General features: G+C 43.7%; 1 protein-coding gene and 1 long non-coding RNA gene across 2 annotated transcripts; one reads left to right on the top strand and one right to left on the bottom strand.

Annotated features, from left to right (window-relative positions):
* On the bottom strand, positions 1-1,495 carry LOC127318306 (uncharacterized). Its single transcript, XM_051348777.1, has one exon. The coding sequence runs from the start codon at positions 1,450-1,452 to the stop codon at positions 247-249; it is 1,206 nt and encodes a 401-aa protein (XP_051204737.1). The 5' UTR covers positions 1,453-1,495; the 3' UTR covers positions 1-246.
* A 17,822-nt stretch (positions 1,496-19,317) lies between these two features.
* On the top strand, positions 19,318-23,399 carry LOC127318307 (uncharacterized). The gene is made up of 4 exons (XR_007861783.2): positions 19,318-20,237; positions 20,498-20,847; positions 21,266-21,453; positions 22,252-23,399. It is a non-coding gene; the product is annotated as an uncharacterized lncRNA (long non-coding RNA).
* Positions 23,400-25,425: the final 2,026 nt, after the last annotated feature.

Genomic DNA, 25,425 nt, shown 5'->3' with positions numbered 1-25,425 from the left:
TTTAAACAATACCCAAACATAAACTTTTGTTTGCCAATTTTATCTAAGCAGAATGATAATACAGCTTTAGGAACACCACAAAATCTTCTCTAGACAGCCTGCCAAACATTCCAATTTCAAGCTATAACTAAGTATGACAGTCATGACTGGGATACCTATTTCAAGTAGCAACATCAACATATGCAGCCTTGCCAACATAAAGCGGATAAAGTAACTCCTTGGTCCTTATCACCTTCAATGAAGATCTCACTTATTGACATATCCTTCTTTGCGACCCTCGAAACCAGGGCGCATAAGCTTCTTCTCACGCTTCTCAATTTTGCGCGCCTTCTTCTCCTGTGCCCGCTCCCGGATGTTCTCCGTCCGTGCACTCTGCTTCTCCTTCCTCTTGCTGTCCACAGTCTTCTGCCTGTCCTTCCACTGCTCCGCAGCCTTCTCCTGCCTCTTCTTATCCTTCTTCATGCTCTGCCTAATCAACGTTGGGTTATCGTGCACCTTCTCCCCAGCAGCACGTCTTGTTGCCAAATCCCAGGCCATCTTGGTAGCCTTCTTAGGATCTTCCTTCGCCCTCTGCATCCGCTTAGCCTGCTCCAGCTCCTTCTTCTTGTTCTTGATCTTCCTCTTCTTCCTCCGCCTCGCATCCTTTGGATCAACCAACACATTGCCATACACGATATCTGGAGCCTTCCCGTCCGCCTCCTTCTTGTGCTTCTTCCCATCCTTACCCTCTGCGTCATCAGCGTCCTCACGCTTGCGCTTTGTACCCTCGTCCTTCCCATTCTTCACTTTAGAACCCTTCACCTTCTTGCTCTTCTCCTTCTGGGGCTTATTCAGGAACTCCGGCCTGGTGCACCGGTTCCCACGGAGCTCCGTGATGCGGCGATGAAGCCGCTCCCGAAGCTCCTCGTAAGTCACCGACCGGTCTTCGGAAACAACTGCTGCCGGGGCCATCAGCATCTCCTCCTTCTCACCATCATCCTCCTCTTCCTCCTCGGCATCATCGTTGCCATCATCGTCGCCCTCCGTGGTTGCCTCGTCCCCGGTCTCCTGGATTTCGTCTTGCGACTTATCCTGCTCCTCCTCCTCCTCTTCCTCCTCTGCCTCTTGGTCGGCGACGGACTTCTTGAGGAGGTCAAGGGTGGAGGAAGGCGGCCCCGCGGGGTCGAGGCGGGCTCGGCGGGCAGCCTTGATGTTGGCGCGGGACTGAGCCTTCATGGCCGCCTTGGCGGATTTGGAGAGCCCCTGGTAGTAGGGGCGATCCTCGTCGTCGACGGAGAGGTAGAAGCGCGGGGGGATAAGCTGGACGAGGGCGTCGAAGAATAGGGCGTGCCCTTGGACACCGTCGCAGTTGGCCGCTGCCTCTAGGAGCTCGGCGGGCTTCGCGCTGGCGACGGCGGAATCGTTGTCGGCCGCCTCAGCGGCGGCGGCGGAGGGCGAGGGTTTCCTGGCCATTGCGGCGAGGGTTTGGAGGGTTTCGGAGATGGAGGAGCTGCTGTCCGTGTGGCCTCCGAGGGTCTATATTGTGGTTCCCCATTGTGGTATAAGTTTGATGGGCCAGAATGGGCCTCCAACAGGCTTTCCATTAATAATTCTTAAGCAGGCCTTTCGTTATCTTTCTTATTTGGATTCTACTACCAGAGGTTGCAAAATCTTTAAATTCAGAAAAAAATCTAAGAATAAAAAATACTCCATCGTTGGATTAGCTATTGACAAGAGTAGACGAGTTGATTAACCCAACAATCGGGGGATGGGATGAGGAGTTGCTCCGGGAGAATTTCTGGTCCGTGGATGTGTACCACATTCTACGGGTACGGGTACCGTTGCCAAACTATGATCAGTCTGACTTCATTGCATGGCATACCAACAAAACAGGTTGGTTCACTATTAAATCGGCATACCATATGGAGTGGCGGGTGGAGTATAGGAGAAGGGCACAGAGATCTGATGCCACTGATAGATCGTCACATCATGAGGTTTGGAAAAAGAATTTGGGGAGCAAAAGTGTCTCGGGAAGCCCAGATTTTTACTTGCAGAGTAACCGTCATATTGGATCGGATGTAAACTATCCAGTATGTACTATGTATGCGGAAGACATACTGCACATGTTGTTTAAATGCCCACGATCAATGTTGGTTTGGGAGGGTTTAGGTCTTGTCGAGGTCGTCAATTCGGCGGTACGAATGGACCAATCTGGATCTCTCGTTCTTGAAGAATTGTTGTGCTCCCCTCGGCCTGGTGGTGTAACATATGATATGGAGCACCGAGCTGAAATAGTTATGATCGCATGCTGGTATTTGTGGTGGTCGAGGAGGCGGATTAAAAATAAAGAGCCAGTACCAACTCCGGAGAGAACTATCATCAATATCCAAGGTATTTTGGCTAATAGTGTCAAGCTGAGAGGAATCGGTAAAGAATGGGTGGATGAGGCCGGCTACTGGAGTGTATAAACTGGATGTTGATGCCGCATTTGATGCGGATTCAAGACGAGGTGCTCCAGGGGCGATAATTAGGGAATCTAGAGGAAATTTTGTTGTAGCTAGTTGTGACTATATTGATTCAGCGATTGATGCAACAACAATGGAGGCCTCGGCGCTGCTTTCGGGTCTTCAGTTGGCTGAACACTTTGGTGTCAATTACCTAGTGGTGGAGTCAGACTCTCTTGAGGTGGTTCAAGTTGTTCTTGATCCATCAGAGTTCAGAGGATCCTTTGTGGTGGTGATAGATGATTGCCGGAATTTACTAATGATGCTTGGCATGGCAACGTTTCAACATATTCCGCGATAAGCCAATAAAACATATTCCGCGAGAAGCCAATGATGCCGCTCATGAGCTTGTTCGCTACGGTTCTTCGCAGGGGTTTTGGGGTTTTCGGTTTTCGGATCCCCTAGATTTCTTAATTCCTATAATAGTTGATGACCGTATTTCTCATTCAGTAATAAAGTTGCCTAAAGTTCAAAAAAAAATCTATTCTAGATTATAAGACATTAGCTTACACAAAACCAACTAAACAAATAACCTACCCAAAACATCTTAAAAATAGAACTAAGGGAACGAAATACCACCTAGATGTGCTTTTTCATCAACATTATCATCCTACCCTCTTGAAGCATATGAACATTTAGAGTTATGTGTTTGTCGTTTGATATTATCAATGCCTCGAGGATTGCCTAATCTCACTTAAGTGTGAGATCAAACCGTTTGATCGATGTAACATTGAACTTATTGAGCAACATTTTCTTGTGTGTATGCAAGATTGTTTGCAATAAATTTTCCAATGGTCTACAAATAAACTAGTGAAGAAAATGTTGCAATATTTCGAGCACACCCTATAGGAAACACAAATGTATGAAGGAAACCCCTTTGGCATAGAAACAAACATTTCTATAGAGCACAACATTTTTAGCAAGCGCCTAGCCGCAACATATACCCCTTGTGTGATTCACGAGCTTGCAGCAAATCGAAGCATGGTTTTCAACATCAAGAATCTCCATGCCTGCATGTACCTCTATCGCTAATCATAAAGGCACCAACCTTGCTTCCCTGGGCTCACCGGCATCACCAGATCGGGCCATGCCTAATCAAAATTCTCATAGCCCCGACATCTCCCGAGAGTTTGGTGGGCAAGAAGATGTAGGTTACTCCCCCCCCCTCCCCCGACATCTCCGACATCTCCCGAGAGTTTGGTCGCCAATGATGCCGCTCATGAGCTTGTTCGCTACGGTTCTTTGCAGGGGTGTTGGGGTTTTCGGTTTTCGGATCCCCTAGATTTCTTAATTCCTATAATAGTTGATGACCGTATTTCTCATTCAGTAATAAAGTTGCCTAAAGTTCAAAAAAAAATCTATTCTAGATTATAAGACATTAGCTTACACAAAACCAACTAAACAAATAACCTACCCAAAACATCTTAAAAATAGAACTAAGGGAACGAAATACCACCTAGATGTGCTTTTTCATCAACATTATCATCCTACCCTCTTGAAGCATATGAACATTTAGAGTTATGTGTTTGTCGTTTGATATTATCAATGCCTCGAGGATTGCCTAATCTCACTTAAGTGTGAGATCAAACCGTTTGATCGATGTAACATTGAACTTACTGAGCAACATTTTCTTGTGTGTATGCAAGATTGTTTGCAATAAATTTTCCAACGGTCTACAAATAAACTAGTGAAGAAAATGTTGCAATATTTCGAGCACACCCTATTGCTGTGTTTGGATGCACAGAATTTAGCCGTGGAATTGAATTGGACTAAAATTCCAAATCTAAGATGGAAAGGAAACTGTCCCCATTTCAATTCTGTTGTTTGGGTGTACATGATATTTGTTGTTGGAATCACAAATTGGCACCAATTCTAATTTCTTGTTTGGATGCGCAATCGTGAAATCGAATTGGAGAGAGGCAGGGAGGGCAGGAAGAGGCCTACCGTCGTCGTCCCCCACCGCCGCCGTTCCCCTATCGCCCACCGCCGTCGTTCCCCTATCGTCGCCGTTACCCTACCGGCCAGGGAGAGGGCATCGCCTGCCACCGTTCCCCTCCAGCCGCCGTTACCCTACCGGCCAGGGAGAGGCCACCGCCCACCGCCCCACCCCTACTGGCCAGGGAGAGGCCACCGCCCGCCATCCTGCCGTTCCCCTCCCTGCCGCCGCAGTTCTAGGGTTAGGGGGTCCCTGAGGACGACCGGAGCCGGAGAGGAGGGCGCAGATGGGGAGAGGAGGGCGCAGATGTGGAGAGGAGGGCACAGATGGGGAGAGGAGGGCGCAGATTGGGTGGCTTACCGGAGCCAGAGACGCCGCCGCCGCCGGGAACGCCCGCATCGTTGGCCGGCGGAGGAAGCCGAACTCCCATCGCCCTCGCATCCTGGGTGTGTCGAGCATAGACGAAGGGGTATGCGGGAGTTGCGATTCCACGCCTTTCCGAGGCCTGGAGCTCGGAAAGTTTCCAAGTGAACCGGTACGCGCGCGGGTGCGGCTCGAAATTTGCCCAAAGTTTCCAGGCCTCAATTCTAAGGCAATCCAAACAGTCGAATTGGGCCAATTGGCTCCAAATTCCAATTCCATGGCCAAATTCTGTGCATCCAAACACAGCATATAGGAAAACAAATGTATGAAGGAAACCCCTTTGGCATAGAAACAAACATTTCTATAGAGCACAACATTTTTAGCAAGCGCCTAGCCGCAACATATACCCCTTGTGTGATTCACGAGCTTGCAGCAAATCGAAGCATGGTTTTCAACATCAAGAATCTCCATGCCTGCATGTACCTCTATCGCTAATCATAAAGGCACCAACCTTGCTTCCCTGGGCTCACCGGCATCACCAGATCGGGCCATGCCTAATCAAAATTCTCATAGCCCCAACATCTCCCGAGAGTTTGGTGGGCAAGAAGATGTAGGTTACTCCCCCCCCCCCCCCCCACACACCCCCCCATTGTCAACGACATAGAGTGGTGGGATGGACCTCTCAAGGAATGAGGAGAAGGGGAAGAAAAGCAATGAGAGAAGGGGAGGACGTGCGATGAGCCAACCGATTGATCACTAGTTGGGTTAAAGCATTTTTCTAAAGAGCAAAAGAGTTCAACTTCCCAAAGATGGATGCAGATTTACAGACGTGACCTTCGCCATGGGTAGTTATAAAAAATTGTTGGCACAATATATGGTGATTGGCTAAACATCGTCGTGTAGATCTCTTTTTCTGGGTTGGTCGTATTCTTCTTTGTGCAAGGACTTTTAAATTATTATAGAAGACGTGGTACTCCCTCCGTTAGAGATTATAAGGCATATATGTTTTCAAAAAATTGTTAGAGATTATAAGACTCATCTCACTTATTATGCCCTCTCATCCAATGCATGATCTTCCTTTTCTCTCTTGCATATGAACTTATTGGTGCATACAATAATAAATAAATGATGAGAGTTATGAGTTTTCTTGGTCTTACCAAATTGGCTCTCATACTTTATAGAGGCCCGGGCCCATGGGAGTGCGGCCCGTGCGGCCGCACAGGGCCCACAAATTTTTGGAGCCCAAAATTTTGGAATTTCTTTGTATATAGATGAAATACGGAATACAAACACCAAATAACTACGGCCTAGTCGGTTGCCACATGATGAATTGGCGTTGTTTGACCTTGTGGATCCAGGTTCGATTCTTGCTTTTGTAGGCTTCAGGGCGTGCATTTTTTTTTAGTTTTTTGCTAATTGTGGTTGATGCGTGTGATCCTAAAATTGCACTTCACTTGAAATATCTAAATAATAATAGCTGCCATTCTAATTTACAGAGGGTGATGTAAATTTGATTGTATTGATCTTATGGGGATAGTTCTTATAATAGATTTATCTATGTACATACTTATTGGAATGGCCTTATATGCTAGAAGTTTTTGAGATTCTGAAAATTCCTTTTTCTATTTTTAAAATCCAAACAGTTTAAATGTATCAAAATCATTAGATGTGGTCAGACTTGCTTTGGAAACTATATGTTCCTCTTAAAATAGATATTAAGATGAACTTACCACAAGTTTAGAATCTAGACATTAGCTTTTCAATTTAAACGTCTTTAAGCAGCATATACACACTGTATAATTATTTATTAGTTCTATTTTCCTACAGATACGTGAGCCCATAATAAAGTTTCGCACATGGTCCCGGTTTTTCCCGGCCCGGCGCTGTTTATAGTCAATGGAGGGAGTAGGAACCTTGCTTCGACTTCGAGGCTATGGAATGATGGGCTTGCGGGCACGCCGTCGTCGTCCCGGTGTGCGGCTCGTCCGGCAGCCGCTCCAAAAAAACGAGAATTAACGTAGATAAAGTAGATCCGTGCTATGACTGTGATAGAGGTCTTGAAGACCACCCTTTGGGGTGCGGCTTTGAAACGCTCACACTTCCGTCACATAGAATTAGGGGACGGGCAAGTTGGAACAAAACTAACTTCATAGCACTAGAGGTGTAAGTGTCATTGATTTTAGGTGCAGACTTGTTTTATGTATAGATACATGAAGGAGATATGCCCTAGAGGCAATAATAAAGTGGTTATTATTTATATCTTTATGTTTATGATAAATGTTTATATATCATGCTAGAATTGTATTAACCGAAACATTAGTACATGTGTGATATGTAGACAAACAAGAAGTCCCTAGTATGCCTCTTAAACTAGCTTGTTGATTAATGGATGATTAGTTTCATAATCATGAACATTGGATGTTATTAATAACAAGGTTATGTCATTGTGTGAATGATATAATGGACACACCCAATTAAGCGTAGCATAAGATCTCGTCATTAAGTTATTTGCTATAAGCTTTTGATACATAGTTACCTAGTCCTTATGACCATGAGATCATGTAAATCACTTATACCGGAAAGGTACTTTGATTACACCAAACACCACTGCGTAAATGGGTGGCTATAAAGGTGGGATTAAGTATCCGGAAAGTATGAGTTGAGGCATATGGATCAACAGTGGGATTTGTCCATCCCGATGACGGATAGATATACTCTGGGCCCTCTCGGTGGAATGTCGTCTAATGTCTTGCAAGCATATGAATGAGTTCATAAGAGACCACATACCACGGTACGAGTAAAGAGTACTTGTCAGGAGACGAGGTTGAACAAGGTATAGAGTGATACCGAAGATCAAACCTCGGACAAGTAAAATATCGCGAGACAAAGGGAATTGGTAATGTATGTGAATGGTTCATTCGATCACTGAAGTCATCGTTGAATATGTGGGAGCCATTATGGATCTCCAGATCCCGCTATTGGTTATTGGTCGGAGTGAGAACTCAACCATGTCCGCATAGTTCTCGAACCGTAGGGTGACACACTTAAAGTTGGATGTTGAAATGGTAGCACTTGAATTATGGAATGGAGTTCGAATATTTGTTCGGAGTCCCGGATGAGATCCCGGACATCACGAGGAGTTCCGGAATGGTCCGGAGAATAAGATTCATATATAGGATGTCATTTTATGTGAAATAAAATGTCGCGGAAGGTTCTAGAAGGTTCTAGAAAAGTCCGGAAGAAACCACCAAGGAAGGTGGAGTCCACAAGGGACTCCACCTCCATGGCCGGCCAGCCCTAGTGGGGGTGGAGTCCCAAGTGGACTCCACCATAGGGGGCCGACCACCCCCACATGGGAGGTGGGAATCCCACCTTTGGGTGGGAGTCCTAGTTGGGCTAGGTTTGCCCCCTCCTATGGAAGGTTTTGGTTTCGGGTCTTATTCGAAGACTTGGACACCAACACTTGGGATCCACCTATATAATGAGGGGCCAAGGGAGGGGGCCGGCCACCCCAAGACCACAAGCTGGCCGCCCCCCTTGAAGTGGCCGGCCACCCCCTCCCAAACCCTAGCTTTGCTCCTCCACTTCATATTTCCCGCGTAGCTTAGCGAAGCTCCGCCGGACTTCTACACCGCCACCGACACCACGCCGTCGTGCTGTCGGATTCAAGAGGAGCTACTACTTCCGCTGCCCGCTGGAACGGGGAGGTGGACGTCGTCTTCATCAACAACCGAACGTGTGACCGAGTACGGAGGTGCTGCCCGTTCGTGGCGCCGGAACCGATCGTGATCAAGATCTTCTACACGCTTTTGCAAGCGGCAAGTGATCGTCTACCGCAGCAACAAGAGCCTCATCTTGTAGGCTTTGGAATCTCTTCAAGGGTGAGACTCGATACCCCCTCGTTGCTACCGTCTTCTAGATTGCATCTTGGCTTGGATTGCGTGTTCGCGGTAGGAAAATTTTTGTTTTCTATGCAACGTTATCCTACAGTGGTATCAGAGCCGTGTCTATGCATAGATGGTTGCACGAGTAGAACACAATGGTTTGTGGGCGTTGATGCTCTTGTTATCTTTAGTTTGAGTACTTTGCATCTTTATGGCATAGTGGGATGAAGCGGCTCGGACTAACTTTACATGACCGCGTTCATGAGACTTGTTCCTCGTTCGACATGCAACTTGTATTGCATAAGAGGCTTTGCGGGTGTCTGTCTCTCCTACTATAGTAAAGATTCAATTTACTCTTCTATTGAAAACATTAGTATCAACGTTGTGGTTCATGTTCGTAGGTAGATTAGATCTCTCTCGAAAACCCTAAACCACGTAAAATATGCAAACCAAATTAGAGACGTCTAACTTGTTTTTGCAGGGTTTGGTGATGTGATATGGCCATAATGTGATGATGAATATGTATGAGATGATCATTATTGTATTGTGGCAACCGGCAGGAGCCTTATGGTTGTCTTTAAATTTCATGTTGAGTAGTATTTCAAAGTAGTTGTAATAGTTGCTACATGGAGGACAATCATGAAGACGGCGCCATTGACCTTGACGCTACGCCGACGATGATGGAGATCATGCCGAAGATGATGGAGATCATATCCGGTGCTTTGGAGATGAAGATCAAAGGCGCAAGAACAAAAGGGCCATATCATATCACATATGAACTGCATGTGATGTTAATCCTTTTTATGCATCTTATTTTGCTTAGATCGCGACGGTAGCATTATAAGATGATCCCTCACTAAAATCTCAAGATAATAAAGTGTTCATCCTTAGTAGCACCGTTGCCAAGTCTTGTCGTTTGAAGCACCTCGTGATGATCGGGTGTGATAGATTCAATAAGTACATATAACGGGTGCAAGACAGTTTTGCACATGCGGATACTAAGGTGGCCTTGACGAGCCTAGCATGTACGGACATGGTCTCGGAACACGTGATACCGAAAGGTAGAGCATGAATCATATGGTTGATATGATGAACACTTTGAGTGTTCGCCATTGAAATCACACCTTTTCTCGTGATGATCGGGTTTAGGTGCGGTGGATTTGGTTCGTGTGATCACTAAGACAATGCGAGGGATATTGTTTTGAGTGGGAGTTCACTTAGGTTTTTAATTATGTTGAATTAAAATTTGAACTCAATTTGTCATAAACTTAGTCTAAACTATTGCAAATATATGTTGTAGAGATGGCGTCCCCAATCAATTTTAATCGGTTCCTAGAGAAAGAGAAACTTAAGAGCAACGGTAGCAACTTCACCGTTGGTTCCGTCATGTGAGGATCTTCCTCTACGGCGGAAATCTGCAATTTGTGCTTGATGCACCGCTAGGTGACCCTCCTGAGAAGATGAATCCGATGAAGTAAAAGCTGTTTACGCGACTCGAAAAACTCGGTACTCTCAAGTTCGGTGTGCCATCCTGTGCGATGCGGAATCCGATCTTCAAAAACGTTTTGAGCACCATGATCCTCATGAGTTGATGAATGAGCTGAAAGCTATATTCGAGACTCATGCGGCGATGGAATGCTATGAAGCATCGAAACATTTCTTGGCTGTATGATGGAAGAAGGCAGCTCCGTTAGTGAGCACATGCTCGCCATGACCGGGCATGCGAAGAAACTCGGTGACTTGGGAATAGTGATTCCTAACAATTTGAGGGATTAATCGTGTCCTTCAATCACTGCCACCAAGTTACAAGAACTTTGTGATGAACTACAATATGCGAACATGAACAAGGAGTTACACGAACTTTTTGGCATGCTAAAAGCTGCTGAGATTGAGATCAAGAAAGAGCACCAAGTGTTGATGGTCAACAAGACCACCAGTTTCAAGAAACAGGGCAAGTCTAAGGAAAATTCAAGAAGGGTGGCAAGAAAGCTGCCACGCCTCCTATGAAACCTAAGAACGGCCCTAAGCCCGATCTTGAGTGCTATTACGCAAGGAGAAGGGACAACTGGAAGCGTAATTGCTCCAAGTATCTGGCTGATCTGAAGAGCGGCCTTGTCAAGAAGAAGAAAGAAGGTATATTTGATATACATGTTATAGATGTTCATTTCATGGTTCTCGTTCTAGTACACAGGTATTTGATCTTGGTTCGGTTGCTCATATTTGTAACTCGAAAGCAGGAACTAAAGAATAAACGACAAGCTGCTGAAAGATGAAGTGACGATGCGCGTTGGAAACGGATCCAAGGTCAATGTGATCGCAGTCGGCACACTTCCTCTACATCTACCTTAGGGATTAGTTTTAAGCCTAAATAATTGCTATTATGTACATTCGTTGAGCATGAACATTATATCTGGATCTTGTTTAATGCAAGACGGTTATTCATTCAAGTCTGAGAATAATGGTTGTTCTATTTTTATGAATAATATCTTTTATGGTCGAGCACCACAAAAGAATGGCTTATTTCTATTAGATCTCGATAGTAGTGATACGCATATACATAACATTGATGCTAAGCGAATTAAACTTAATGATAATTCTACTTATATGTGGCCTTGTCGTCTTGGTCATATTGGAGTGAAACGCATGAAGAAACTCCATCTTGATGGATTACTTGAATCACTTGACTTTGAGTCACTTGATAGATGCGAAGCATGTCTAATGGGTAAAATGACAAAGACTCCATTTTACGGTATGATGGAGCGAGCTGCGACTTATTGGAAATCATACATACGAGATGTATGTGGACCAATGAGCGTAGCATCGCGCGGTGGTTATCGTTATGTTCTAACCTTCACAGATGATCTGAGTAGATATGGGTATATCTATTTCATGAAACATAAATCCGAAACTTTTGAGAAGTTTAAGGAATTTCAAAGTGAAGTAGAAAATCAACGTAACAAGAAGATCAAATTTCTACGATCTGATCGTGGAGGTGAATATCTGAGTTATGAGTTTGGCATGCATTTAAAGAAATGCGGAATACTTTCACAATTGACACCGCCGGGAACACCTCAACGAAACGGTGTGTCCGAACGTCGTAATCGAACTCTCTTAGATATGGTTCGTAGTATGATGTCTCTTACTGATTTGCCGTTATCATTTTGGAGTTATGCATTAGAGACAGCCGCATTCACTTTAAATAGAGCACCATCAAAATCCGTAGAAACGACACCGTATGAATTATGGTTTAATAAGAAACCTAAGCTGTCGTTCTGAAAGTTTGGGGTTGCGAAGCCTATGTAAAGAAGTTACAACCGGACAAGCTAGAACCCAAAGCGGAGAAATGCGTCTTCATAGGATACCCTAAGGAAACTATAGGGTACACTTTCTATCACAAATCCGAAGGCAAAATCTTTGTTGCTAAGAACGGAACCTTTCTTGAGAAAGAATTTCTCACTAAAGAAGTATTTGGAAGAAAAGTAGAACTCGATGAGATTGATGAATCTATACTCGTTGATCGAGTAGCGCGATGCGGAAGTTGTACAATACCGCCTACACCGGCAACAGAGGAAGCTAATGATAATGATCATGAAACTTGAACGAGGAAACTGCGAACCTCGCAGATCGACAAGGGAACGTGCCACTCCTGATTGGTATGATCCTTGTCTAAATGTCATGATTGTAGATAACAATGATGAGGACCTGCGACGTATGAAGAAGCGATGATGAGCTCAGATTCCAACAAATGGCAAGAAGCCATGAAATCCGAAATGGGATCCATGTATGATAACAAAGTATGGACTTTGGTAGACTTACGATAGCCGAAAGGCTGTCGAGAATAAATGGATCTTCAAGAGAAAAAGCAGATCTTGATGGTAATATTCTCGTCTATAAAGCTCGACTTGTCGCAAAGGGTTTCCGACAAATTCAAGGAGTTGACTACGATGAGACTTTCTCACTGTAGCGAAGCTAAAATGCATGTAAGGATTTTGTTAGCAATAGCTGCATTTTTCGATTATGAGATTTGGCGAGATGGATGTCAAAACGGCGTTCCTTAATGGAGATATTGAGGAAGAGTTGTATATGGTACAACCCAAAGGTTTTGTCGATCCTAAAAATGCGACAAAGTATGCAAACTTCAGCGTTCAATCTATGGTGAAGCAAGCATCAAGAAGTTGGAACCGATGCTTTGATAAGGTGATCAAAGACTTCGGGTTTATACGATGTCATGGAGAGGCCTGTATTTACAAGAAAGTGAGTGGGAGCTCAATAGCATTCCTGATATTATATGTAGATGACATATTATTGATCGGGAATGATATAGAACTATTAAGCGGTGTTAAGGGTTATTTGAATAATAGTTTTTCAATGAAAGACCTTGGTGAAGCATCGTATATATTAGGCATCAAGATTTATAGAGATAGATCAAGACGCCTAATAGGGCTATCACAGTACATATCTGGACAAGATTCTAAAGAAGTTTAGAATGGACGAAAGTAAGAAAGGGTTCTTACCTATGTTACCGAGGCAAGGTATTGAGTAAAACTCAAGGACCGAGCTACGGCAGAAGAAAGAGAAAGGATGTGTAACATCCCCTATGCCTCGGCGGTAGGATCTATCATGTATGCCATGCTATGTACTAGACCGGATATAGCACATGCTTTGTTAGTTTGACTAGCAGATATCAAAGTGATCCGGGAATGGAACAACTGGACAGCGGTCAAGAATATCTGAAGTACTTGAAAAGAACTAAGGATATGTTTCTTTGTTATGGAGGTGACCAAGAGCTCGTTGTAAACGGTTACACCGATGCAAGTTGGAACAACGATCCCGATGACTCTAAGTCACAATCTGGGTACGTGTTTATATTGAATGGTGCTTTGCGATGCTGGGCAAGCTCGAAGCGATTGCACGGTGGCGAAGTCTTCAACGAATCGAGTACATAGCGGCTTCGAGGCTTCATCGAAGCGGTATGGATGAAGAGGTTCATTGTAGAGCTCGGTGTGGTTCCTAGTGCATTGGACCCATTAATCATTTACTGTGATAACATGGGTGCCATCGCCAATGCTCAAGAGCCAAGGTCACACAAGAGGCTGAAGCATATCAAGCTGCGTTACCACTCGATTCGCGAGTACATCGAAGATGGAGAAGTAAAGATTTGCAAAGTACACACCGATCTGAATGTAGCAGATCCGTTGACTAAAGCTCTCCCTAGGGCAAAGCATGACCAACACGAGAATGCCATGGGTGTTAGGTATATTACAATGTAATCTAGATTATTGACTCTAGTGCAAGTGGGAGATGAAGGAGATATGCCCTAGAGGCAATAATAAAGTGGTTATTATTTATATCTTTATGTTTATGATAAATGTTTATATATCATGCTAGAATTGTATTAACCGAAACATTAGTACATGTGTGATATGTAGACAAACAAGAAGTCCCTAGTATGCCTCTTAAACTAGCTTGTTGATTAATGGATGATTAGTTTCATAATCATGAACATTGGATGTTATTAATAACAAGGTTATGTCATTGTGTGAATGATATAATGGACACACCCAATTAAGCGTAGCATAAGATCTCGTCATTAAGTTATTTGCTATAAGCTTTTGATACATAGTTACCTAGTCCTTATGACCATGAGATCATGTAAATCACTTATACCGGAAAGGTACTTTGATTACACCAAACACCACTTTGCGTAAATGGGTGGCTATAAAGGTGGGATTAAGTATCCGGAAAGTATGAGTTGAGGCATATGGATCAACGGTGGGATTTGTCCATCCCGATGACGGATAGATATACTACGGGCCCTCTCGGTGGAATGTCGTCTAATGTCTTGCAAGCATATGAATGAGTTCATAAGAGACCACATACCACGGTACGAGTAAAGAGTACTTGTCAGGAGACGAGGTTGAACAAGGTATAGAGTGATACCGAAGATCAAACCTCGGACAAGTAAAATATCGCGAGACAAAGGGAATTGGTAATGTATGTGAATGGTTCATTCGATCACTGAAGTCATCGTTGAATATGTGGGAGCCATTATGGATCTCCAGATCCCGCTATTGGTTATTGGTCGGAGTGAGAACTCAACCATGTCCGCATAGTTCTCGAACCGTAGGGTGACACACTTAAAGTTGGATGTTGAAATGGTAGCACTTGAATTATGGAATGGAGTTCGAATATTTGTTCGGAGTCCGGATGAGATCCGGACATCACGAGGAGTTCCGGAATGGTCCGGAGAATAAGATTCATATATAGGATGTCATTTTATGTGAAATAAAATGTCGCGGAAGGTTCTATGGAAGGTTCTAGAAGGTTCTAGAAAAGTCCGGAAGAAACCACCAAGGAAGGTGGAGTCCACAAGGGACTCCACCTCCATGGCCGGCCAGCCCTAGTGGGGGTGGAGTCCCAAGTGGACTCCACCATAGGGGGCCGGCCACCCCCCACATGGGAGGTGGGAATCCCACCTTTGGGTGGGAGTCCTAGTTGGGCTAGGTTTGCCCCCTCCTATGGAAGGTTTTGGTTTCGGGTCTTATTCGAAGACTTGGACACCAACACTTGGGATCCACCTATATAATGAGGGGCCAAGGGAGGGGGCCGGCCACCCCAAGACCACAAGCTGGCCGCCCCCCTTGAAGTGGCCGGCCACCCCCTCCCAAACCCTAGCTTTGCTCCTCCACTTCATATTTCCCGCGTAGCTTAGCGAAGCTCCGCCGGACTTCTACACCGCCACCGACACCACGCCGTCGTGCTGTCGGATTCAAGAGGAGCTACTACTTCCGCTGCCCGCTGGAACGGGGAGGTGGACGTCGTCTTCATCAACAACCGAACGTGTGACCGAGTACGGAGGTGCTGCCCGTTCGTGGCGCCGGAACCGATCGTGATCAAGATCTTCTACACGCTTTTGCAAGCGGCAAGTGATCGTCTACCGCAGCAACAAGAGCCTCATCTTGTAGGCTTTGGAATCTCTTCAAGGGTGAGACTCGATACCCCCTCGTTGCTACCGTCTTCTAGATTGCATCTTGGCTTGGATTGCGTGTTCGCGGTAGGAAATTTTTTGTTTTCTATGCAACGTTATCCTACAATACATCGTAAGGTTCTGCCAGTTAGAAAATGCACCGATAAGTTCACTCTCCGATTAGGGGGTAAGTCGAGAACATATTTAGCATTTTTTTTCCTTTCCACTGTCGGAACTTGCGAGATGGTGTCTTTGTCAGGAATCGGTTTCAGTCCAGGCCTGCACGATACAAGTAGAGCTGAGAGAAATGGCCGCGTCGCCGGATCGTATCTGAGGGCCAGGGGATTACAGATCATGCCCAGTACTCCGTATTTCAAACCCAGCATCGAATCCCATCTGCTGAGTGCTGAGTCGCGAGGTTCCTTTCCGATGCTCGCGCCTGAAAGCAACACGGAAATGCTACGGGCTTGTGCGTGCCGACTGGCGACTCGCCGTGGCGTGCTGCTAGCTTGAGATGATCCGGACAGGTGATATGTGCAGATCGATTTCCATCGTCGTCTTCTCCGACCGAGACCTCGCGATCACGAACAGCGTAACGTCCGTAGTGTCGCAGCGGCGCCCGTGCCCAACTTGGACCATCCAATCCAACCGCTGCTCCTCTGCGGTCGCTTTCTCATACTAGTAAGCCTGCACGTGCAACGCACGTTCTTTGTTAAGACAAAGAAAAGATAATGCACGATACTGAAAATCCAGAAATCAAAGGACACATGGTCATATCTTACTAAGATAGTAATGAGGTGAAATATGAATACATGGTTATATCTTACTAAGGTAGTTATATCTTACTAAGGTAGTATACATGGTTTTTCATTTAGCAGTTTGTTTTATGCTTGTAGAACATGAGAAAATGCATCTGCATGCAACCTCACCACAATCTACAAGGTTTGTCGAAATATTTGATTATTTATTGGATAAAATGTTTGTTAGAAGGATTGCGAGATCGTATAAACTTTACAAAATTTCAATATTGAACCTTCTCTCAGACAACCATATCGCCAAGCATGAAGCTTACTAAGAAACTTGCTATGAACAATGGCAACTCACTGGGGCAAAAAAATTCAGATGACTACACAACCAACAGATGTCCATCCATCATTGAGCGGCACTATTGTCAGTAAACAGTCATATAGGGGGAGTACATTTTTCAGTTTATCAGGAGTAGCACGTCATTCTTAGTGCATGCGTAGTTTAGAGGGTATCTGGCTGCCCTGAACGCTACCAATGTTATCATGTTGTTTAGCCAATGTTTTGACCTCTGAATTCCCTGGAGTACTCATGCAGGCACTCACTGAGCCACTAACTCAATTACTCATCCAATCACTAACTGACCCATTTAACATCACAACCTTCCTGGAGTGATTAGTGCACATTTGTATCATCTCCAAACATCATACGCACGAAGGAGGGAGCATCATACTTTTGGCAACTGATGTATATTAGTATTGCCCATGGTCCGTTGCCAGGAGCATGCACTGCTTACAGGGGAACAAGTTACGTGATGAGTTAACTACCAATCGTGCATACACAGAAAAACACAAAGTACAACAAAACTGGGTGTAAATCTTTTTCGGAGATCAAAACCACGTACATTGCATCTTCTATAAAAGCAAATTGGAAAATGCGCCGCCCTCCTCACAAGAACCACCATGGCACACAAACTGAAAAAACAAAGCACCATAGTAAGTATCGAAAAATGAAATTGTGTTGCATTTACCAAATAAGGGAAAGGCTAGCATTCAAATCTGCAAGGATTATTTCACTTCAATTATGTCGAAGTTACAAAAACTAAATATAATAATACCGAAAATACATGAAAAGTACATGTATGGATTGTTTTTTTTTCGAATGGTCATGTATGGATTGTGTGTGCGAGGTGGGGTGTTTTGATGTTAACTATCACTTCTAAAGTGATTTCTTGAGCGACGGATATGTCAGTTACTTGCTATATTCCAAATTCAGAACTGGAGTGAATGAATTTAAACAAAGTTTGGCGAAAATCAAGAAGCGCATGTTTCTTCTATATCTCAACCAAAAAAGGTAGCCCAAACTCTTAAAATTGTCCCAAAAATCAAGAAGCACATGTTTCTTCTATATCTGAAACAAAAGGTAGCCAAAACTCTTAAAACTATCCCATGCATCCTCATATTGTGAACTTTCTCATATTTATCCATTTGTCCCATCTTCTCAAGAAACATAAGGGATGGTTTCTACTGTAAAAGCAAATACGTGAAAGATGTAACATGCGTAGGATGGGATTAAAATGATGTATATTTAAGTAAATTGTAAAACTATATCCAGGTAATGATTTACTATATTCAAAACACATCTACACAGAAATGGTAAATCCAGGTAATGATTTACTATATTCCTACACCGAACAATATTATGGACTTGAACAGAATGGACCCTAATCATTAAGCTTCCAGTAAATCATTTCGTGCTTAAGCACGCTAAGCTAGACTAATACTACCACATTTCGTGCTTAAGCTGTGTAAGAAAAGTGGGCATCCAATTGCCCTTCACAAAGTCTTTGCGTAAAGAAAATTCTGATGAAAACAACGACGAACTTAACATACCTCTCTACGGTGTTGTCCTCATGCTGTCACGTCTTCAAGATTGCTATAGAAATGCTGAAAATAACAATGTTAAATGAACCATCTAGCCTGCATGAGAAGACAATTTCTCGCTTAATTTGTGTAGGAAAACTGGGCATCCAATTAATAGCTCTTCACAAAGGCTCTGCTGGAAAAAATCTGATGAAAACAACAGCGAACTTAACATACGCCTCTCTGTGGTGTTCTCCTCATGCGCGTCATTATATGCATATATGGATTCAAGAGTGCAACAGAAATGCTGGAAATAACAATGTTTAATTTTGGTTTTGCTTTCAACTTTGAGGTGAAATAGGCATCATGAGCAGGCCTTAAAATTCTCAATTTCTAATGATGGGAAACTCTTATAAAAAATATAACATGCCAACCTATATTTTTTCCTATCCAAATAATGTATGCAAAGTTGGACAAGCTCAAAGCCAGGATCATTGTTCAACATAGAGTGTCTCGTGATTCTCCCATCATTGGGCATACTGTATATGCTATTTATCATTCATGCTATCACTCTGAAAATTTCAATCAAAGAAATTATCTCATTCCTGGCCTGTGAGTTCAGTTCTTATAGTTCTTTTGCTCTCTTGTCAATAACTACTATATTAAACCTTAACAAACATCTTTTTTCTCCTAATTTTGGGATGGTTAGAGGATTAACCTGCTGCTGACACGTAAGGCTTTAGTGCCATGTGTTTTCTTTGTGTGGACTGATTTGGTACTCCTTACAATTTCCGCCAAAGCTGAGACGAATTTTGAAAGGGCTCTTTTCTTTCTTCGGGCATCAGCGTTGGCTGTTCTGGGACTTCCACCATGTGCCTGTAGCAAGGACATGTGGGACACTGTTTTCTTGCAGCAGATCTGCTCCCTTGTTCGTTCGCGTGGTATAGCTCCACAATCGACAGCTGGATTGTTTGGCCACGTATTAGTTTTTAGATTTGTTTTTTGTTCTAGTCAGTTAGCCTTTTGCTCGGTCAAAGCGGTGGAACATACCCCAAGTCCCTCAATTTTCCTTCTTCTTCCTAGGGAGAATCGGGAGCGTATCTCCAATTGAGCCCTCTTCCCTCAACTACCCTCCCCTGCCAGGCTGCCACCATTCCCGCCATCCAATGTCTACTCTGATCTAGCGGCGGAGGGAGAGGAACTTGGAGCGGCAGCCGGCGGCATAGGTCGTCGAGCTCACGTGATTGGCGATGGTCGGCGGTGTCGGAGGGGAATGGGCAAAAGAGACCGGCGTGGTGCTGGCCGGAACTTCCGCATCCGCCTCGGACGACGACAACAGCCAACCGCAGCGCCATCGATGGGATGGCTACCCCGCGGCAGTGGTGCTGGCGCTCGACGTGTAGACGTCCAAGCCGGCGCCGTGCAGGAGTGGCGTAGGAGGCTGCTCTAGAGCACCCCAATCTCCTCCCCACCTGGCCCGCTCGCTAATCCCTGTTTCTTCCCGAGCATGACGAAGGCGTCGATGGGCTTCGTCCAGCGTGCGCGTGTGATCCGGCGAGCCGCCCCCTGTTCCTTCCGCGGGTGCGTCACCGTGGACCTCCTCAGGAGCCGCACCGGCAGGGTGTTTCACCGGTGCGCCGCCCCTGACCTAGCCAGCGTGTCGCTCCCGCTCGCCGGCTCCCGAGCACGCCGTTCCGCATCTCCATCGAGCTAGGCTGCCGACAGGTACCTCCGTGAACGCTGGCCCCAAGTATCCCCTGCCATAGCGAGCTCCCCTGTCCGGCTCTCTTTGTTGTCGGCTCTCCCCTGCCCAACTCCCTGTGACCGCCGGCCGTGGCGTGGGTTGCTGCATTGCCTCACTTGGACGGCGGCCCCCCACCACGCTGGTTGGTCTGCAGTGTGGGCTCTGGCTGCGCTGGACGACGATTGGATCGATTGGAACTATGCCGGCCCCTCCCAGCAATCAGCAATGATCCTGTTCTTCACTTCGTACTAGAGGTGAGCCTGTTAATTAATTTTCCCATTGTTTACTGGTTTGAACTGAAACTTGGACGCACATATGTGTATTATAGATTTTTTCGAGATTAAGAATTGGAGTTGTATGATAGATTTTTTGTCCCACCAATTCTTGGAAATTGAAACATTGTGTTAACAATAGCAGCAATTGGATATCCTCTTATGTTATAAGACACGAACCTGTAATTCTGATTATATCCTTAGGTGCAAAAACTTCTTCTGATACATCATTTTCTTTTCAGTTTTACATGGAGTAATTTTAGAGTGAAGTAATTTCAGAGAATAAGGATTGCGTGTTATGATGCAGTCTGCGGAACTCAAAATTGACATAGCGACGAAGCAGAACACGTTCCTGATTCAGCATACTGCAAAGACCGCTCCCATGCCTTTGCACTGCCTACACATGCAGTTGATAACAGACTATTATTTCTGTGATGGTTTGATCAAGGAGTATTTTCAAGTTGCTGCTTTGAAGGATGAGGAGGATAAAGCAAAGCTCCAGGATCACTCTATGACTATGCTATATTTTCTGATAATGCCCTTGCAGCCTCGGTAGTTGTCAGATGAACTACCACACATGCCAAGGAACCAGGTAAGCATATGTTCCACATCGTCGCTGACACTTTTTTTCTTCTGTAGAATATCAATGGGTGGCAATCCCTGTATACTGCTACTCTTGATACATGTGCTGGACTAACAGTGATATCTGTGCCTTTTAGTTCTTGAATACTAACAAATATTTCTCCTGAACAAAAATCTCTATTGTTTCTTGAAAGTATTTTTTCTACTTCCCATTCTTGGGCATGCAGCTTCTTTGTGTCATTATTTAAAAAGTGTGGCATTTATGTCCATTCTAATAAAGATTGCTTAGAGATTATGATACTTAATGAGATGTTTCTACCCATTAGTTTAGACCCTGAAACTTTTTCCTTTGGTTAATTGATCTTCATGCCAATAAAATACTGCGCAAAGTGTATCCTGGATACTTATTGGGATTTTTTTGCTGCTAGGTGTGCATTGCATATTCAATCTTGCAAAGAGAATGGCTGAACTGTCTGATACAGAATATTCAAATAGATCATCAATTGAATTTTCAGCAAATACAATCTTGTGATTCTTAAAAAGCCAACTGGTCTTTTGTTCTTTATGCTATCATATACCTCACATTGGTCCAGTTTCCTTTCGTTGCATGAAAGAGGTAAAAATTACACAATTTTTCTCCATGTTAACTATATGTTCAGCACATTATTATCATATTTAGTCTCCTAGAAATTTTCGTTTATTATAGTAATTGCTATTGCTATTTTGCATTTAACTGAAATTTCTATTAAAAAGTTTGCCTAGGTCCTCAGAAAGTGTGACTTCTATGGAGCAACTCAAATGTTTACATATAACATTTTAGCTAAACCAGTTCCCTTGTGTACACGTATACGGGTCTACAGTATAGATGATGATGCAATGTGTCCTGTTTTATTTTACATTTCCCATAAATGCTGATGTAGTTTCTTCTTTTTGATAGTAAATGGTAATCCAAAATTTCTTAAAGCATTGCTTATTTTTTCTCTTACAATGGAAATAACATCACATGAGAGGTGCCCTCAGACTTTTGCAGACTGACAAATATGATAGTTTATGTCTCATTCATGTTTAATTAGTAAATTTCTTGCTACAGTGGCATGTGAAGAAAAACTAAATAATTCCTTAACAGAAGCAGCAAGGGTCCTATCATTGGTGAACTGTTAATGTTACAATATGTTCTCTGAATTACATAGGGGTGAAAGAGAAAAATGTAAAAGTCATTTTTTTTTTGCATCGGTACTACATAAACATATCTGGGGGGCCATTGATGCCTTAAAAGAAAGCACACGTGAAAGTATTTGTATCCATTTACAGAACATTGATCTGAGTCATTTATTTTGAGATTGATTGTAATACATAGAAGCTCCTCTTATAGTGAAACAAACATGCATTTTGATAGCCTGAACTCTTTTGATAGATGTAAAACAATTCAATACCATGGAGAGAGTAACACCATGCATCTCTTCCAAAATATTTCAAGCATAATTTGTGGATGACAGAATACACCAGACTCAACAATTTGCTGGTAGCACCATGCCCATCTCAAGCTTACCAGGTAAACTTCGAAAATGCCGTGACACAAAAGTGTATAACTAATCGGCTTTCAATTAATCGAAGCAGTAGGTTTATCTGGGAGTTTTACATCTATGTGGTTTTGGATTGGTCAAATGAATGAGAACCTGCCTAAATCTTTCTCAATTAATTTGGATCGGAGGGAGTATTATTTTGCTAGGTTATTGTTACCCATGAGCATTTACCTTCCAAAAGTTATGCCTTTCTTATGTTATCCAGATTTAATTCATTGTTGATATATGAAAAGAACACCCTCACAATTTCAAGGCTTGATTATTTGGAATCATATGTATTGTTCAGCTCTTCTTATAGGATGTCCAAATAAATGGACATCATTTACCAGCTTAGTGGCCATTCGTTTTCAAACTTGAGAATTGAGATACAGTCATCGCCACTTATTTAAAATATACTTTTCAAAGGAGGAACTCCCTTTTTTTTGCCAATTGTTCAGTCTGGTATATTTTGTCAACTCTTCATCAACCATTTAGTGACATATTGTTTAACACGTGTCATTTCATTCTGCAATTCGATCGAAGAGTGCCTCGGATTAAGCTTGACAAGGTGTTTTCACAGTAGTTTCTTTCATTAGTTCAATGTCTCCGCCACAGGGGTACCCCATAGATGAAGGTTCAGGAATTGTGTCACCTTAGTTCTCTAACAGTGCATTCTCGCAGCCTCTGAAGGACTTATCTAGGAGGCTTTGTTTCGAGGGGGTATGATAGTCAGCCTAAAGTGAAAAAGGATTAGAAGTACATCAGTCAGCCTTGAAAATACAAAGCTTTCTTCTAAGTTGATAAGCTTGCAAGTTTAGCCCTGAGATGTTGTATGTATCTCCTTTTATCATTATCTTCCAGTTTGTATTACATGTGACATGAATTATCTACACAGAATATGGATTATGATATGAATTTTCTTAGAGGGGTTTATACATAGACTTGCAGGTTATTGCTTCGCCATTGTATTCCTTTGATGTATATATCATTGAGTTTTTAATTCTTCCTTGATAAACATATTACAAGTTATTTCCATCTGTTTTCTACGCAGCATGTTCTGAGAATAATTCATATATGTATGAATTCCATTCCTGTGTTGAAAACACATTTAAGTCTCATGTGCCCTCGGTTATTTCTGTGTACAGAACTTTGTAAAATCCATAGTCAAGTCTCTAATGTGCCCACTGTTTGTAAAAATAAGATAATCAGTTTGATGTCTTGGATTTTCCATGCACATTACAGTCGTAATTCAACATGATGAAAGCATCCTACATTCTTCAGCCTCTGGCTGGGCGCGGCGTGCCGCCGCGCCTATCCCTGCTAGTAGTAATATAAGGAGCTACGATCAAGATTGAAGTAGAATAATGGAAGGCAGTGCAATATGAAAACAATTTATAAGACATAATGGAATTAAAATATTCGTACAAACAGACATGAACATAGTGGGGGAGAATAGAAGTACTTGCGAGTTTTCTCATGCAACACTGCCAATCATGCCGTTGTGGCTCAACAATCTAGCCTGCATGACAAGAAAATTTGTCAATATGATTAATTAACCACGACTTTAACGCACAAAAAACTGACCTGAGATATTATATTTGCTTGACTGATCCGATGTAGCAAAAAAGTGATGATGAACCAATGGCTAAAAAGGGTTCGATAAGAAGAATCAACATATCAGTGTCAGTTCCAAAATTTATCTACGTATCATGTGCCTGACAAAAAAATTGTTGCCTGAACCCAAAATTTTCATCTCTTAAATTTGCATCATGGAGATGAGGTAAACCTGAAATCTGTCATGGGCACTTCCCTCAGCAAATCGCTGCGTCCAGACAATGCATCGGCGCGGAGGAATGGTTGCATGATCCCGGTTACAACTTGGTGGTCCGGTAGATCGGCCGGCTGGGGCGGCTACACTGCACACGGGGCAAAGATGTTATGCAGTGTTATAGGAGGGACATGACAACGTGTGATCTGACAAGCTCTGCTCTATCCATCGATCCTCAGCGATTCTTGCGTCTCCATGGTGGCGGCGACGCGAGGCTCTGGCTCTATACGTTCCTAAGACGGTTGGCCTTGGCGGTGGCCTCCTTCAGCGAGCGGCCATGGCCCGAGAGTGGAGCAGGCTGGAGGCGGACACGTCCATGCCGGAGGGAGTTGGATCTGCGGCGGCTAGGTTTTCTTCGTGAGAGGAGTTTGGCGTTGGCATACAGTCTCTAGGCATGGGTCGGAGGAGTGTTGCACGTTATGGATGGTTTGTGGCGTAAATTTTGGATCTAATATCAGGAGCTACATCAGCGGGATTATTTAGGCAGGCGTGGTCTCGTAGTGAGGAGGGGAGAATCGACGATTGTGAACCGTGTGATCTAAGCAGGTGTACGGTGCAGATTTAATTTTCCTACGGCACTGCATGCCTTTATAAGTAGTAGAGATAGAGATGGAAAACGACTCTATTCCTCCGGAGGCTGCGAGCGACGAAGCCTCCGGGTCTAGCACCGTGCGATCTGTTGAAACGTCTGGCTCTTTCGTACGCCACGCGTGTATGAGGGCCCCACCTACACCTTATCTCTTCACCCTGTCGTTCCAACCACTCGTTCCCTGGTCCTGTCTCTGGCTTGTCCCTAATTTCTTCTCGTCCTCATCAACTCCACAGCGCAGCCATGGCCAACCTCCCGCGCGTCGAGAAGTGGTTTTGGGTTTCAAACATGGAAATTTCAAAAACCTCCCAAAAGCTTCATTTTAGAGTGACTAATTAAGAAGGATCCATGCTTAGCTTTGCATTTCATATTTTAAACTTGTTTAAATCATTATCAAATCTAGGATTTGACCTAGATACAAATGAGTGGGCACAAAATAAAAAAAAACAGAAAAATGAAAAACCAAATCACATAGTCTTCTTATGTCATATCGTAAGCATTCAAGTTGATAAACAAGGTCTAGATATATCCAAATCATACAAATAATTAATCTAGCCCATGTCGATCTTATGAAGTCTAGCATGAAGAGAAGTCGTTTTGGGTTTCAAA

This window comes from Lolium perenne, chromosome 6 (genome assembly GCF_019359855.2).
Source record: "Lolium perenne isolate Kyuss_39 chromosome 6, Kyuss_2.0, whole genome shotgun sequence".
Lineage (NCBI taxonomy): Eukaryota > Viridiplantae > Streptophyta > Magnoliopsida > Poales > Poaceae > Lolium > Lolium perenne.
Note: the sequence above shows the minus strand (reverse complement) of the source record. Positions and strands in the feature narration are given on the sequence as shown.